A 16,391-nucleotide genomic window follows, 5' to 3' on the forward strand; every position below is an offset into this window, starting at 1 on the left:
TTTTTCCCCCCCTCTCTTGCCAGTTTGCCTGTCTTCAGGCGAGCCCAGCAATTTGGCGAAGTTTGTGTGGAAGCCAGTTGGGTTTCGCGTTGCTCTCCAGGGTCATTATTATGTGGGTGGTTTCTTCGGAGAGGGCAGTTCGCGGCAGTCCTCGGAAATAAGGTTCTGGAAATTAGTTAAGAAGGGGGGAAAAAAAAAAAAAAAGAAAAAAAAGAAAAAAAAAAGAAAAAAAAAAGAGAAGAGAGAGAGAGAAAAAAAAAAGATAATAAGAATGAAGCCAACCCAGAGCGCAGCGCTCTCATTGTAATTTTTTTTTCTTCCCCCCTCGTGAAACTCCCAAATGAAGCTGACGTTGCGATGCAATAAACCTCCTTGTATTTAATTGCGTTCTTGCAGTGTTTAACGGGGCTTTACGGCTCTCCCGACCGGAATACCGGCTTGGGTTTCAGCCCCCACGGTGTGTCGGTGCTTTTCCACACCAGGTTATGTGCAAATCTCCCTCTCTTCTCCTTCTCTGATTCCCTAACGCTCGCCTTCGGGTTTAGGAAAATATTTGTCCGGAGATGCCCGTCATTTTAAATGTGGGGTTTGTTTTTGTTTGGGTTTGGTTTTTCTTTTTTCCCAAGATTTCGAGGCGGAGGATTTGAAATATAGTACTAATTGCTACTGTTACGAGGTGATTTTTAAATAAGATAATGTAAGAGCGTGTGCGTGTGAAGCGAGATTGAGTAAGAAGAGATTCATTACTTAAGCATAAACCATTTTATGACGCGACGATTTATCTCACCTAAACTGACTGTGCCTGAATATTGTGTGGACAAGAGTAAATGATCGCAAGCCGTGGAAATAATAAACAGAAAGTCATTTTAAAAAGCTATTTCTTCCCGAACCTGTTACGTTTTTCATAAATGACGGGGGAAAAATTAATGCCGGTTCAAACGCCTGTTGTCCCTTTTCCCTAAGTCTCTCCGCGCTCGTGTTTTTTGGTTTTGGTTGGGGTTTTTTTTTGCTCTTCGTAAGGAAAAAAAATATATATAAAAATGAATTTAATTTAGAAACCTTGCTTCAAAACGCTTTTATGCCGATTCTTCCACATCCTGCGTGGGCAACCACTTGTGGAAACCCCTCACCTCGGTGCAGGCAGGTCGTTTTAACCATTTCAGCCCGGTCCGGCGTGGGATGACAGAGAAACCTCCGTGCACCCCCCGGCGTGTGCGTCTGGGGAGGGGGGTGTCCGCGCTGCTCCCGGCTTGGCTCCCCTCCTGGCACCTTCCCCTGCTTGCTTATTTAAGAAAAAAATAAAATAAAAGGGCATAAAGCGGGGGGCAGCCCCCCGCCGCGCCGTCCCCCCGGTGCCGCCGCCGCCGGGTTCGCCCATTCCCCGCCGTCTGCTGCCATCTACCGTCGGCGGCGGCGGCCGGCGGCTCCCGGGGGGCTCCCCGCAGCCGGTGTCCCGGTGGGGGGGGGCCTGCCCCGGCTGCCCTCCCCTCTCCGAGGCCCAGGGACCCCCCCCCTTCCCGGCAGATCCCGGCCCCGCTTCACCCTTCAGGCCTGGTGCCCTGCTGTGATTTGCAAGGGGTGGATGTGCTTTTAGCTCTGTGCCTAGCCTTAAAGCCACTATATATATATATATATATATATATACACACACAGGATGCGCTCGCGCATATATGTGCCCCGACATGTGAGCTACGGACACCCCATGGGTGCATGTTGATCTATACATTCCCCCAACCTCTCCTGACGCGCGCGCGCGCGTCTGTCCGCTGCCGTGTATGTCCAAATCTATACGTGGAGGCACATATAGAAGCTCACGTCTCTCCATCTATACGTACGCGGAAGATGAAAGGTGGCTGGTTGGTGGCTGAGCGTGAAACACAAGCGGAGACGTCGTAAAAGGCAATGCGATAATGACGTACGAGGCGAAGGGGATTTCAGCTCATCATAAAAAAGGCAGAGGAGCTTTTATTTATTTATCGCTTGGAGCGGTCACTTCGGTGGGGTCTGGAAAAGCTACGTCAGGTCGTGGCCGCAGAAGTGAGGTGGTTGCCGGGGAAGGAGCAGGGAGCAAAGGCAGAGGACGAATCACTTTTAAGTTGCTGTAGGCTTTGAAGGGACAATGCGGGTCTGTTATTTTAAAAAGGTTTCTCTCTCTCTCCCTCCCTCCCTCTCGCTTTCTCCCTCTCGTTTTCTCCTTCGACCACACAGTTTCCTGGCAACTGTTTACGTCTGGACTAGGGACATTTTCTGGAAGAAAGTGAGATGCCATAGGGACTATGTTAAAAAAAAAAAAAAAGGGGGGGGGGAAAGAAGGGGAAAAAAAGTTTCTCTCTTTTGACCAGCAACAGCCATGATTAACTTGTTCCATGCTGTAATTCCCAACACCCCCCAGCACTCGCCTTCCGCCTTACATGATCCGTCTCGCCTTTTCCTCTCCTTCTCCCTGCTTTCCCAATATTATTTGACCAGCAGCCTCCCCTTTCCCCTTCCCCGGGCTTGCTTTCGCGGAAATACTTGGGTCTGGATGCTTTTGACTCCCCCAATGTCCCTCTCTCTCTGCCCTCCCCTCCTCCAGCCTTCCCCCCCCCCCCCCCCCCTTTTTTTTTTTTGTTAATAATTAGCTGCACTCTTTAATGGAACAATGGTAGATTATTATTGCTTCTTTTCAAAGATCCCATTAACAAGGTTATTATGCACTGCACGGGAAGTCAGGTAAATTAAACTTAAATTGCTGGAAATTAAGTTTCAGGCGGTTATGCGGGGGGAGAGCGGGTATTTTTTTACACCTTCAGGGATCATTGTTTCAAATACTCCAGCCCTGGAGCTCTACATGGCTTTGTCGGGTGGGTGGGTTTTTTTTTTTCCCGAGGTGATTTTGGGTGTTCATGAACATTACAGAGGAGGCTTCTCTGCTGCCAGTGGCTTTCTATGTCTGACTCCAGGAACAAGGGGTTTTTTCAAGTGTTTTCGTGGTGTTGGCTTGACTTTATGGCTGCAATAAGTCCCTCGGTAGGGAAACCCCCGCTGTGTTCTCACTTCAGAAGGGTCGGGAATTCCAGCTCCACATGAAAAAAAAAGAAAGAGTTTCATTTTTTATTGGAACCAACTGCACTGAACTTTCTACCAAGTTCTTAGCGGGTTTAACTTTCACACAAGCAATGCTCTGTTCTGTTTGCCTGTCGAAATATTTGGGTGTTGTTTTAATCCCCTCATCTATCTGCCCGGCTCTGCTTGGTGGGCTTGGCGTTTGCTGGCCAGAAAAGCAAAGCGACAAAAAACGGGACCTTGCTGGGCCGGAGAGCTGGGGTTGTACATACTGTAAATACTTCTCTTTATCTGGATTTATCCCCTGCCAGTGGAGTGATGTCTGTCAGGAGGGGAAAGGCGGTTTCCCCGCGCAGTGAAACGCGTTACACCACCTCTCTCGCCACTTCCACCCTTTATTGCTCCTTCTTACCAATCCCCGCGCCTGGTTTTGAGGAGATGGGGCCAAAGACTGAATAAAGATGTGCCCATCGGTGCCCTCGAAGACGGGTCTAACTTAAGGGCTACTGTATAAGCTGGCTTCTGCAACCGTTATCGCTCTGTGTGTGTCTCCCTCCCGGCTGGGCTGGCGCTAGAGGCGTCCAAAGAAAATATATTCGCAGAATCGGTCTCAGATTTACCTTCGGACTTGAGCGGGGAAAGCGGGAGAGCGTCTCGTTAAACAGCTACACTGATAACCCAACATGTAAATTCCTTTTTTTTTTTTTTCTTCCCTTTTTTTTTTTTAACCCTTTTCCATTTTGTAAAGCCATTGAGCTGGGAATAGAAACCACCTCTGTGCTAAACATTCAGTTCTCTGAGATTTAGTGCGGTTTAAGACCTCTGCTGTATTTACACGTATTATAGGTGGCAAATCAATTAGACCGCGGGCCTGACCCTCTGGAAGATGAAAACTATGACAGGCATTGAGGGTTTTTTTTTCACGTTGGGAACCAAGTTCTCTTCTCTTTTTCTTTTTCTCCCCCCCCCCCCCCCCCCCCCAAATCGCCATCTATATGATCGTCCTTCTTCCAAGAGGCAAGACGTATTATTTTTTATCCATAGCGCAACTAAGATGTCAGCAACAAGCAATTAGCAAGCGGTCAGCTTCAATTAGTGCTTTTCTATTTTCTTTTAGATGTCGACTGTCAAACTACGCAAAAAGCCTGTTTTAGCCACAAAGGTACTAGGATGAGAAGTATTTTAATACGGTACAACCGGGGAGGGGGGAAAGGGAGGGATTTTTTTTTTTTTCCCAAACAATTTCGAGGGGTTTATTTGCAGAGCAATCAGGCGAAGTGAGAGAAAATATCAGAGCAAACATTTTCAGCAGATGTACTCACGCATTGAATTATCAGGACATCCCATTTCTTAGCCCAAAAATTTGCATGCGGAGCTGCTCATGCCAGATAATCGCTGGTTTTGCAGAGCTACAAATATTGCGTAACTCTCTATCAAACGTATGAGCTGTTCGGCTTCTGCAAAGCAGTTAACTTCAGGCTCTCATCCCAGCCTTTTTTTTTTTTTCTTCTTTAACCATCGTTCCCTTTCAATCTCTACCCCCCCTTTTTTTTTCCTTTTTTTTTTTTTTTTTTTTTTTTCCCTTGCATACCAATAAAGCAGATCTACGTAAGTTTGGGTCCATTCCATACACAAAGGGAAACTCTGCAAGAACAAATATAAGAGATATCAGTCAGGGAGGGGGTGGAGGATGGAAAACTACTTCCTTTGCATGTTATTTCCTTGAATTATAAGGATTACGTTTCAGTCGAAATGTTCATCGCAGCCGTGGCATGAAACAATCTTGGCTTTGCTGCTGTAAACATGATGTTTAAAATAAATTAGCTTGTAATAAGATACTAGTTTCGTAGATACTTAAAGCTCCGTCAGAGAGCGCCGCATTGGCAGCTCTACAGCCACCATGTAATATATGTAATTCTAGATTTGTAGCGCACACATTCACGGATTCAAGTACAGGGGAGTGTGTATTATAAGGCGTGTCATTTCATTGCATATAAGACCCGACAGACAGATGGCTACAAATTCGGACAGGAAACAAATCCTTGACAAAACGCGAGTGAGCGGAGGACAGTGTTGGCTTTAATTTAGGGTTGTCGGTTTGGGTTTTTTTTTCTTTTTTTCTTTTTTTTTTTTTTCTCCTGTGAGATGGCTCTGATTTTCCCATTGAAAAAAAAAAAAAAAAAGAAGGGAAGGCAGCGACCAGAGATCAAACTCTACCTTGGGCAAACAGGGATCTGAGGAAGGGATGTACCAGGTAGAGCAGAGCGTATCTCAGGCGAGGAAATCCGGGCAAAACCAAGAGAGGCAAACCCCAGAGCAAAGTGCAGCTTTTAGGGCGACCGGGAATTGCTTGAGACTTTCTGGCTTATCCTTTCCAGCCTTTGAACTTTGCAAAAATAGGTATTTTTTTCAGTGGAGACCGGTTCAAAGCGGGGAGGAGGGGGGGGATGCAAAACCGCGGAGTCTTTGCGCACCTCCAAGGCAGCAGCCTCATCACACCGCCAGCTTTCCTCTCCTTAAAAAAAAATAATCTCTATGGGTAACAATCAATAAACTCGTCTTTTGACCGTAACCCAAGGCTTCCTTTTACCCCATAAAAGGTCGGGCACAGATTTGGTATTAACAAAAAAACGCAAGAGGGCACAATGCGGTACCGGACTCGGGAGGAAGATTGGGATTTAGCAAGGGATAAAGGAAATACTTCGATTTTCCATTTATCTCCCTAATATGGAGCTTTTGCAGGGGAAAAAAAAAAAATTTAAAAAAGGAAAAATATGCATTATATGAAAAGCAAAGGTTTGGTTGATGCGAGCGCGGCTTTCCCGAGCAGGGAATGCTAATCTATGGTAATTAGATAAACACGAACTGAAATAAGTTGTCAAAAACCGATTTCTTCTCCTTATAGCAAATCTAAGTGAATCAACCCGCCGGGGTCTCCTTCTGGCAAAGTTCACACGCACACACAAAAAACTTTTTTTCCTTTTTTTTTTTTCTTTTCTTTTCTTTAACTGTAGCCAAGTACCCAGGCATTTCAGGACGATTTGCAAACACTAGGGGTTAAAGTTTTCCGAATGCGAAGAATTAACTTTTTCTCCCCCCCACCCCCCCCCATCCCCACCCCCCCCCCACCCCCCCCCAACTTACAGCGGGTGTTTGTATACGTTCTATGTGTGTAAATACATATAGGCGCGCACACCGCCTTCGGTGCAGACGGGCTCTCGCACACCCCCGCTCCGAGCTCCGGGGGAGGGAGGGAGGAAGAGGGGGGGGGGGGGGGGGGGGGGGAAACAACGCGTTTATTTATTTATGAAGCTCCGAGCGCGCCGGGAATGTTTCTTTCGGCAGATATTATATATTTGGTTAAGGGGGTGCATTTCTGTTGTTTAAAAGGGAGGGAAGAGGGGGTGGATGGTTTGTTCTTGGGGGTCCCTGGTGCAATCTCAGCTCCTCATGGGTGCTATTTTGCAACCTCAGGCGCCTGCTATTGGTCAGCCCATGATCAGATGGTTGTATTTCCTTGTGTCCCTCGCTGGCACCACGCCATCTCCCTTCAGCTAAAACCCAATCTCCGATATACTACTAATAGCTAAACCACTTGGACTATAAAACACAACAAATCATAAAGCCGGGGAAAGGACGGCAGGCTCCTTCCAATGAGTTCTTATTTTGTCAACTCGACCTTCCCGGTGAGTCTGGCGGCGGGGCAGGAGCCCTTCCTGGGACAGATCCCGCTATATCCCTCGGGCTATGCGGATCCTTTGAGGCACTACCCCACCACCTATGGAGCCACGGGCGTCCAGGAGAAGGGCTACACCTCCTCTCCTTACTACCAGCAAAGCAACGGAGCCTACAGCCGCAGCTCCGCCTGTGACTATGGGGCCGGCGGGTTTTTCAGGGAGAAGGACCCTGCCTGCGGCCCCCCCAGCCTGGACGAGGTGCCCTTCGCCCCCGAGCCGCGCAAGTCGGACTGCGCGCAGAGCAAAACTGTGTTCGGAGAGAGCGAGGAGCAAAAGTGTTCCGCCCCGGTTTACCCCTGGATGCAGCGGATGAACTCTTGCAATAGTGAGTTTACTCTTTTACAGAAATAAATACATCAATCTCCTCCCCCCCTTTCTTATTTGTTACCGCCAGAGAGAGAGAGAGAGCGAGCGAGCGAGGGAAGCAGGAATAAGGTTCACTTTAGAGCCCAAACTTCCAGCGGGGAAGTTCGGCGACACGAGAGGCTCCAACTTGCTCCTGACACGCACCAAAACTTCACGCCGCTGAAGTATTTTCCCCCAGCACCCCTCCCGCCCCCCAGCTAAGAAAGTTTGCTCTGTATTTAAACCCCCAGACAGTATTTCTCCATTTCCCCCCCCCCACTTTTTTTTTTTTTTTTTTTTTTTTTTTTTAGCACATTCCAGTTTGCGTGTCACTCAGCTACAACGATTTGTCTCTGTCTTTCCCCCACACGCACAGGGAGATATCTTTTCTAAATCAGAGCTGGATGACTTTACACACGCACGGACCCACACCCCCACGCAGCTCCCTCTCGCGCTGCCTGCCCGACCCGGAGTTAAATAATATAAAAGTCTTTAAATATTTGAAAGGAGAGGGCTGCATTTTTAATGAAACTCGCACATAATGAAAAGTCTGCCAGGGGAGAATTTTTTTTTTTCCCCCCTGGTGATATATGACTTCTTTAAGTGCTGTTTCCTCAATCAGAAAAAAAAAAAAAAAAAAAAAAGAGGGGGGGGGATAGAAAAATAATAGAGGCTCACCGCCCTCCTTCCCATGTTTAGATGCATTTGTTGCCTTTTAAGTTCCAAATTGATGTCCATTAGCGCAGGGACATAAAGTGTTGTGTCCTCTTTAATGTAGAGTTTGGGCAGATCGATTCACTTCATTATTGCTTAAATGCTCAGATCTATTACAGTTGCCGGTAGGGTGGAAAATAGCGGGGGCGGGCGGGGGGGGGCTGAGAACACCTTGCGATTTTTCATCCCGGAATAAGATAGATCTTGCCCTGTCTCCCCAGCCCTGCCTGCAGCCTGGCAACTTCAGCATTAACCCTTCTGCCCTGCTGTCTACAGCGCGGGTGCGGAGCCTCCGCGGGTGCGGAGCCTCCCTGCGCGCACGGAGGGGGCTTAGAGCCACCGGGGCTTATTTTGGGGTTGGCCAAAGCTTTTGGAGGGCAGGGGAGCGGGCACACACCCCTCCGCACACAGCCGCGGTGTGGGGCGTAGCATCCCCGCGGATTATCCAGCATCTCCGCGGATCCGCTCAACCTCAGGGCTTTCCCCTCTTTTTCCTTTCCTCTCTATTTCTTCCCCCCCCCCCCCCATTTCCCTCCCTATTTTGTTCCTATCTCGTTCCTATTTTTTTTTCCTATTTTTTTCCTTTTTTTTTTTTTTTTTTTTTTGCGGGTGTCACAGGTTCCTCCTTCGGGCCCAGCGGCCGCCGAGGCCGCCAGACCTACACCCGCTACCAGACGCTGGAGCTGGAGAAGGAATTTCACTTCAACCGCTACCTGACCCGGCGCCGGCGGATCGAGATCGCCCATTCCCTCTGCCTGACGGAGCGGCAGATCAAAATTTGGTTCCAGAACCGCAGGATGAAGTGGAAAAAAGAGAATAAATTGCTCAACTCCTCGCAACTGAGCGCGGAGGAGGAGGAGGAGAAAACGGCGGAGTGAAAGTATTATTTAAAACACGCACAGAAAAAGAGAAAAAAAAAAAAAAAAAGAAATAGAGAGGGAGTGAGTGAGTGTGTGTGAGAGCCGAGAGGATGAGGGGGGTGTGGGCTGGCTGCGAGGACAGGGAGAACCTGCACATTGGTGGGACAAGCCCTCTGCAGCAGTGGCAACAGCTAGAAAGTTTGGGCCACCGATGCCATGGACTCGTGTTCCCAGTGATGTCGTGTCCAGGAAAAAAAAACCCCACAAAAAAAAAAACAAAAAAAAATCAGGCTTCTAGTTGCGTTTTTAAATTTTTTCTTTCCTTCCTAGACCTCCCTCCCCTCTCCCTCCACCCCCCGAAATGAAATAATAATAATAAATAAGTGAAGAGATAGAGAGAGAAGGAGGAAAAGAAAGGGAAAGAGAAAAGACAAAAAAAAAAAAAAAAAAAAAGGACTCCTACCCGTGTTTCTGCCCTTGGTGTCACTGTTAGTAATCTGCTAACTCTTGTATTTAATGGAAGTGCTGCAATATATGTCATTTGGGGTGTTTATTGTCTTAATTTTGTAAAAATGTTTCATGCACGGTTGACATAGGTTGGTTTTTTTTTTTTCTTTTTTCTTTTTTTTTTTTTTTCACCTTTGGTAAATTAATCAAGCCCTGGGGTCTTTGTAATTAGTTTTGTTGTTTTGTTTTGGGGTTTTTTTGTTGTTGTTTTTTTTTTTTTTTTAAAAAAAAAGGAAAATCTACTGAAAGAACGAGTACTACCTAAAAGGATTGCAAAAGCAACAGCACCAACAAAAAAAGTTATATTTTATTAATTTTTGTACGTGTTGTGTTTGGAGTTTGTCTTAGGTATGAACATGGAATTCTCTAATAAAAACAAAGTCTTCGATCTCACGCACACCGCCCTGTCATTAGCGTTATTGCCTTTCCCTTTTCCAGGGGAACTTGCCATTCTTAAGGAGCAGGGAGTTGTGAGGAGAGCCTTGCTTCTCTCTGTAGGACACTGTCTCCTAATCTGCAAGGACAAGCCACTCCAAGCACACGGAAGTTACAGTGGAGAGATAAATCTGGTTTTCCCCCTTTTTGTCTAATCTTAAATGGAAGACCTTTCACCAATAGTATTTCCTCGCTGACATTCTGCTTTAGTATCGCTCTTTTTTTATTGTTACAGTACAAAGAGTTATGACGAAACGCTCTCCATATACATAATAAATCAAGGAAACGGGCAAAAATATGCTCTCATTTATCTACCAAAGATACCTAACATTTGCCTAGCATCTTTCAAACATCTGGTCCCTTCCTTCATATACCCAAATCAAAGTGAAGTGTATGGCAAAAAAAGTCCAGATTTCAAGGGAATTTGCCCTGCGAAACGAGTAGCTTCTCAGCTCCAGGAATACAGCCTCCATTTGGGGGGGGGAAAGAGGGGGAGAAAAAGGTGGTAAAAAATCTAAACTAAGTCTAATGAGCTCTCAAAAAAAGAGTAGGTTTTTTTTTATTTATTTTATTTTCACTTGCAAGCGTTTTCAATGGCTCCTTTGGAGGGGCTGGCTCTGCTCGGGATGGGATGGGGAACCTTTCTGCTCCGTACCCAAGAGGAATCTCGTACATGCAAATGGCAAACTTTTTCCTGGGTTTGGGGAATTAAACGAATGGAAGTGCTTCTTTTTTTTTTTTCTTTTTTTTTTTCTTTTTCTTTTTTTTTTTTTTTTTTTTTCTTTTCTGGTGGGAATTTAGGACTGGAAACAAGCGACCAGCCCCAGCCCTGTTTCGGATACCGTTTGCTGCAGCTTCACAGGGGGAAAACGCGGTGTAACAGTATCTCCTGCCCCCCATCCCCTTTCCCCACCGCCCTCCAGAAATACCTATGTATGAATGCGTTCCCCCGTGCCACAAGCTGGTTTAATGTCAGTCACTTTTAAAATCAATTCATGCAGAAGCTTCACAGCTGTAGGACATTTACTATTATTGCCACGCTTTTCATTGCCCGTAATTATTATAATTATATGTCACTTTCAATATGGCGCATAATTTCCAATGAGTTGCAGACAAGCATATGAAATTCCTAAACTGCCTTGGAAAAAAAAAAAAAAAAAAAAAAGAGAGAGAGAGAAAAGAAGAAAAAAAAAAAAAGAAAAGAAAAAGAAAGTAATGCTTAACAAAGCACAGCTCTTTCACAACGTTTTTACCAATTTCAGAGTGCTTTTGCTCCCCAATATTCCTTGCAGGTTAGCAAATGGAAAGGAAAACCCACGTAGCACAATGCTGGGTTCAAAGAGGACGTGAAACGCTCAGGAACAAGAATATCCCAAAAAGCAACGTTGTCAACCAGTTCCACCGGCTGGACTTTCCCTCCTTTTCCTTTATTTCCCCTTCGTGTCCCCCCCTCCTTTGTTTTTTTTTGGTTTTTTTTTTTTTTCTTTTTTTCCTCCAGAATTAAGGTGCGACCGCATCGCTGGTTCCACGCTCAGCGTGCAAGAAACCTCGACTTTTCTGACAATAACCACGCGAAATAAACCCGAGCAGCCACGCTCCCCCCAAACACACAATTTCCAGCTTCGCCTTGTTCCCCCCCCTCCCCACCCCCGCCGCCTTCCAAATATTAAAAGAGAAGAGACCGCCCGGCCTCGCAGCGACCCGACACCTCATCCCTCGCTGCCTCTCAAACTTCCCCGGCGGTGGCACAAAGGAAGAAATTAAGAGTTTAATAAAGAAAAGGAGCCGGGGGAGAAGACCCACGCGGGGAGCGCGGACACGCGAGCAGAATCCTCCCCCCACCCCCACGCTTCCTTTTCATCTCCGCCTTGATTTTTAGGAAGGAAAAGGAAAAATAAAAGAGGTGGAGGAAGGGGTGGGGGAGTGGGGGGGGGAGGAGGGGATGCGGGGCTGGGGTGGGTTTAGGGGTGCGGGGGTCCCCGTGTGTATGTGTGTGTCTGTGTGTGTGTCCCCCCCCCCCTCCCACCACCACCACCACCGCGGGCGCGGTGCGTGTCCCCGCGCGGCCGGCAGGTGGCGCGCTCCGCCAAGGTGGGGGGCGAGCGCGCGCCGGCGCGCCCGGGGATTTGGGGCGCCGCGCACCGACTTTGGGCCTAAACGACTCCGCGATCGTCATTATTTGTAACCATAGAGCATGAATTACCTCTTGAGGTCATCAGTGAGAATTTACGACTGGTCAACAAAAGCACGTGATTCCCAAACGCACCCCCACCCTCCCCCCATATTTGGCCGCATACATAGCAAAAACGAAGTACAGTGCATTGCTATAATTCATTAATACATCATAAATCGTCAAGCACAGGGTTATAACGACCACGAGCCACAAATCAAGCCCTCCAAAATAACCCAAATGAGCTCTTACTTTGTAAACTCGTTCTCAGGGCGCTACCCAAATGGCCCCGACTATCAGTTACTAAATTATGGGACCAGCAGTTCCATGAACGGTTCTTACAGAGATTCAAGCACCATGCATTCCAGCTCTTATGGCTACAACTACAATGGGATGGACCTTAGCATCAACCGCTCAGCCTCCTCTAGTCACTTTGGGGCTGTGGGGGAGAGCTCCCGCGGTTTCCCTTCTCCAGCTCAGGAGAGCAGGTTTAGACAGGCGTCTAGCTGCTCCTTATCTTCTCCCGACTCCCTTCCCTGCTCCAACAGCGAGAGCCATGGAGGCAAACCCGCCCCGTCCCCCTCCGACCAAGCTACTTCTGCCAGCACCACCAACACAAATTTCACAGAACTAGACGAGACCAGCGCGTCCTCGGGAGCCGACGAGGGCACTCCAATAAGCAGCAGCATCCCCCGAGCGCAGGCAGAGCCCATCGCAACCTCCACCGCAGCAACAGAAGGGCAGGCACCTCAGATATTCCCTTGGATGAGGAAACTTCACATTAGCCATGGTACAGCTACTTCTTTTTTCCCGTCGTTGTCGTTGTTGTTGTTTATTTTCGCACACCCCTCTCTTTTTCTCTTGTGTGTTTTTTTTTTTTTTCCCCCCTTTTTCCCTCCCCACCCCCCCACTCCCCCCACCCCCCCCCTTTTTTTTTTTTTTCCCCCCCTCTCCTTCCTTTTATTCGGTGGAGGCGCTTTGATCAGAAACGCAGCTATTTATTGCTTTTGTATTTCTTTGCTCTGATCGCTGCTTTAGAGCTGCCTCTGGCGCCTGGAGGCGGGGGGGGGGGGCGATTTTATTTTGGTTTCGCTATTCTTGTCGCGAAATGTTCGCTTATTTCGAGCTGTTAGCTCCATGCGGATGGTGGGAGAAGGTAATTTAAAAATTGGGGGAAGGGGGTGTTCCTTGGGGGTGGGGTGGGGGGGGAGAGGAAAGGAAAGAATTGACCATTAAAATGGCATTATATGCACAGATGGGTCTCTCAGTCCTTTCCTACTCTTATTTTGCTGGGTGTATTCTTGACAATCTGCTCTTAACAAAACCAAAATTGCGAGGAGATACACGGGGAATAGCGACACCACCACCACCACCCCCCCCCGCCCCGGTTTTCTCCTGGAGAAAAGAAAGCAGCAGTAAAACAGATGCCCCTGCAAACAGACCCAAAACACCCAGGCAGAGGCAAAAAAAAAAAAAAAAAGAAAAAGGATATTTCAAGATCTCCCTTCCCCAGTTAAATTATGAATATTGAGTTGCGAATGTTGGTTCTGGAGGGGCCAAGGGTGGGGGGTTTTACACGTGTCTGGGGGGGGGGGGGTGCGAAAAAAGGAGGGGGGCTATTATTTGGGGAATAAGCAGCTTTCCTAGCTGCCCGAAGAAAGCGAATATTTTACCTCGGTATTAAAAAAAAGAATAAAATTATATATATAGCCTTAAGGATAAGGACAAAAAAAAAAAAAAATCCTAGCAGAAAGCAAAAACCCCAACCCCGCTGTTGTCCGTGTTATTCAGACATGACTGGACCAGACGGTAAGAGGGCGAGGACAGCGTACACTCGCTACCAGACCCTGGAGTTGGAAAAGGAATTCCACTTCAATAGATATCTCACCCGCAGGAGGAGAATAGAGATCGCTCACGCTCTCTGCCTCTCCGAGCGCCAGATCAAAATCTGGTTCCAGAACCGGAGGATGAAATGGAAGAAGGATAATAAACTGAAAAGCATGAGCTTAGCCTCGGCGGGCAGCGCCTTTCAGCCATAAATTCTAGAGGAGGAATGTCGAGGAGAGAAGAGGAGACGAGAAAGAAATACGTAAATAAATAAATAAATAAATAAAGCGCCGCAGATCTTAGTTTCGGAGTACTGTACAGTGAGGCACCTTCTTTTCGGCATGTTGTTGATATTCTAAAACAACGCGTATGGTACCGTTATCCCAGGACTGAGTTCATGTCGTGTTCTGCTTTGGTTTTGGTTTTTGGTTTTTTTTAAAAAAAAAACTTTTTTTTTTTTTAATTAAATTTTATTTCCAGATGCTCCTCATGCTCTTGTTGTTCTTATAAATGTATGTGTCCGTGCTCTCTTGATGCTTTCTGGAAAGCTAGCATGTTTTATGTGAGCCCTTTAAATGTTATAACTTATTTATAAATTGAGAACAGATAGGATTGTTTGTTTATTTGTTGGTTTTTTTTTTTTTTCCTTTTCCTGAGTTTACTGCTTTTGGGTGAGTTCTTCTCTGCCTAAGCTAAAATCGGGGGTTCCTGCACTACAGTCGCAGAAAAAAAGAAATCTAAAAAAAAAAAAACCAAACAAAAAATTAAAAAAAAAAAAGGGAAAAAAAGGAGAAAAAAAAAAAAAAGAAACAGCTCTTGTATCTTTCTGTCTTAAAATTGTCCAGTCTGTGTTTTAGTTCAAACTTCAGGCCAGGATTTCTAGTCCCAGGCTAATTCCAAGACGTACTCTTAGACGTGGGTAAACTTCACTATTGAGAAAAAAAAAAAAAAAAAAAAAAAAGTATAAAATCGGACCAACAATAGAGTGCTCTAATGTTTGTAAATACTAGAAATATTTCTGATGTGACGAATAGACGGTTCGTAGTGGGCAGAGTGAATGCAATGTTATGTGTAAAAATGGCATCTGTCATGTCTAGCTGCCTGTTAGTACTTTGCCAATAAGCTTTTTGTATTTGTTTGTAGCTTTACTTGAAGTCAAATAAACGTTTCTCCTACTCACAAAAGGCTCCCAGTTGCATTTTTATCCACAACCTCTGAGATTTGGAGCCGGAGCGGTGCCTGGCCGTGGGGCTGAGCCTTGTGCTGGGAGCTCTCGGCGGAGCCGCAGCCCCTCCTGGGCAGCTCCTTGGGGAGCTCAGAAACACCAAATATTCACATCAAAAACCCCTTCTGGCACCGCACGGGAACAAACCGCAACCTTCCACACCGCCCCAAACCGCCGTGTCCCCCAAAACAACACAGACAACATATCATCCCCCCCCCCCCCCCCCCCGCCCCGGCCCCGTCCACAACAGACCTCACCGGATCAGCCAAACTGGTTTCAAGTACTTCAAGTTGCAATAACAGGGGCTAAAACCTTTTCCCGGCAGATTTACGTGCATTTCAGGAATTGTCAGACACAGACAGACGCAACGCACATTTGAAAAGCCAGAGGTATTTATATATCCGCATATATGCCCCACGCAAAACGGCGTTCTATAGAATTACAGATCTGTGTGTTGGTATAGATATATTTATTATATATATATATATATATATATAAAATACATTTCTGTGCTAAGCTGTACTCTCTCCGCAACCTCTCGTCCTCGGTTTATTGTGCTTTTCTGCTTTTTACCTCCTACTCTCCGGCTCAACACGTAAATAACAGCCCCCCAGCTCTGTAACTACTGACACTCGCTACCACCGAGTCATTTCGGCTGCAGATAATTTAACATCATCAAAGATGGCAAATGTTGCCGTTTCGCTACCTAGGGAATCTCCCGAGGCACGAGATACTCCGGTTTAAAGTCGCTCGATTTGGCAAAACGCCACTGACATCTCTACAACCCAGCTTAAGCTTTCTTTTTTTTTTTTTTTTCTTTCTTTTTTTTTTTTTTCTTTCCCCTGTTCGTAGCAAGTAAAGTTGGAGCTTAAAACTTACCAAACTTAATCTCCCACTGTTTAGGTACTTCTTAAGTGATTTTGAGAGGGATGTGAAGTGGACTGTCAGATCCCAAACCATTTGCTCGCCTTCCCTTGATATTTTTTTTCCTTTTTTTTTTTTTTTTTTTTTTACCAATAGCAAACTATACCAAAAGTGGGTATGACATTTAGATGTCAAATGGATAGGGTTTTATCTAGAAGTTAGATCGTAAAAATCGCCCAGACCTCAGACAGATACCCCTCACTGGCTCTCAAAAGTCACGTGAGGTCCATAAAGTTAGTTTTATGGTTTTGGGGAGTTGACAATGTACAATATATTTCACATTCTCTAGAATGTTAAGTGACACTTTAACTGCTTGGTTTGGCTTGTAAGGGGCAGCAATGGGTGAGCACTTTTCCAGATGAGATAAACGTTGCAATTGCAGGGAACATGTTTTGCGGGTCCAGTTTTCAGTCCAGAGAGCCAATAGACTGGAGTCCTGAAAGTAAGTTCTTCTGAAATATTATCTGCTTAAACTATTTTAAAGGGTTGATGTGGCTAAAGGCTGAGCGGGGAGGAAAGAGGGTCTGTCTCTCTTTCAGAGCTTTATTTCTCACTTTTAGAAGGTCCTAATTCTTACCCTCCCGAGAGCTGGAATTGCATTA

The 16,391-nt window shown here is 46.3% G+C and overlaps 3 protein-coding genes across 3 annotated transcripts in view; all 3 read left to right on the top strand.

Moving 5' to 3' along the window:
• Positions 1 to 16,391, top strand: part of HOXB4 (homeobox B4) — a 32,749-nt gene that overhangs the window by 733 nt on the left and 15,625 nt on the right. The gene's annotated exons all lie outside the window — the stretch shown is intronic.
• On the top strand, positions 6,653 to 8,743 carry HOXB6 (homeobox B6). Its single transcript, XM_074162953.1, has 2 exons — positions 6,653 to 7,107; positions 8,460 to 8,743. The coding sequence occupies exons 1-2, from the start codon at positions 6,699 to 6,701 to the stop codon at positions 8,717 to 8,719; spliced, it is 669 nt and encodes a 222-aa protein (XP_074019054.1). The 5' UTR covers positions 6,653 to 6,698; the 3' UTR covers positions 8,720 to 8,743.
• Positions 11,955 to 14,818, top strand: HOXB5 (homeobox B5). Its single transcript, XM_074162854.1, has 2 exons — positions 11,955 to 12,603; positions 13,605 to 14,818. Exons 1-2 carry the CDS (start codon positions 12,054 to 12,056, stop codon positions 13,850 to 13,852), a joined length of 798 nt encoding a protein of 265 aa, XP_074018955.1. The 5' UTR covers positions 11,955 to 12,053; the 3' UTR covers positions 13,853 to 14,818.

Source organism: Numenius arquata, chromosome 23 (assembly GCF_964106895.1).
Source record: "Numenius arquata chromosome 23, bNumArq3.hap1.1, whole genome shotgun sequence".
Taxonomy (NCBI): Eukaryota; Metazoa; Chordata; class Aves; order Charadriiformes; family Scolopacidae; genus Numenius; species Numenius arquata.

What these genes read in the sequence shown, in the direction of transcription:
- HOXB6 (XM_074162953.1), top strand. Translation starts at nt 6,699, where the DNA reads ATGAGTTCTTATTTTGTCAACTCGACCTTCCCGGTGAGTCTGGCGGCG. An exon ending in GCGGATGAACTCTTGCAATA is followed by an intron (nt 7,108 to 8,459) that starts GTGAGTTTACTC and finishes CGGGTGTCACAG; the next exon opens with GTTCCTCCTTCGGGCCCAGC.
- HOXB5 (XM_074162854.1), top strand. Translation starts at nt 12,054, where the DNA reads ATGAGCTCTTACTTTGTAAACTCGTTCTCAGGGCGCTACCCAAATGGC. An exon ending in GAAACTTCACATTAGCCATG is followed by an intron (nt 12,604 to 13,604) that starts GTACAGCTACTT and finishes CGTGTTATTCAG; the next exon opens with ACATGACTGGACCAGACGGT.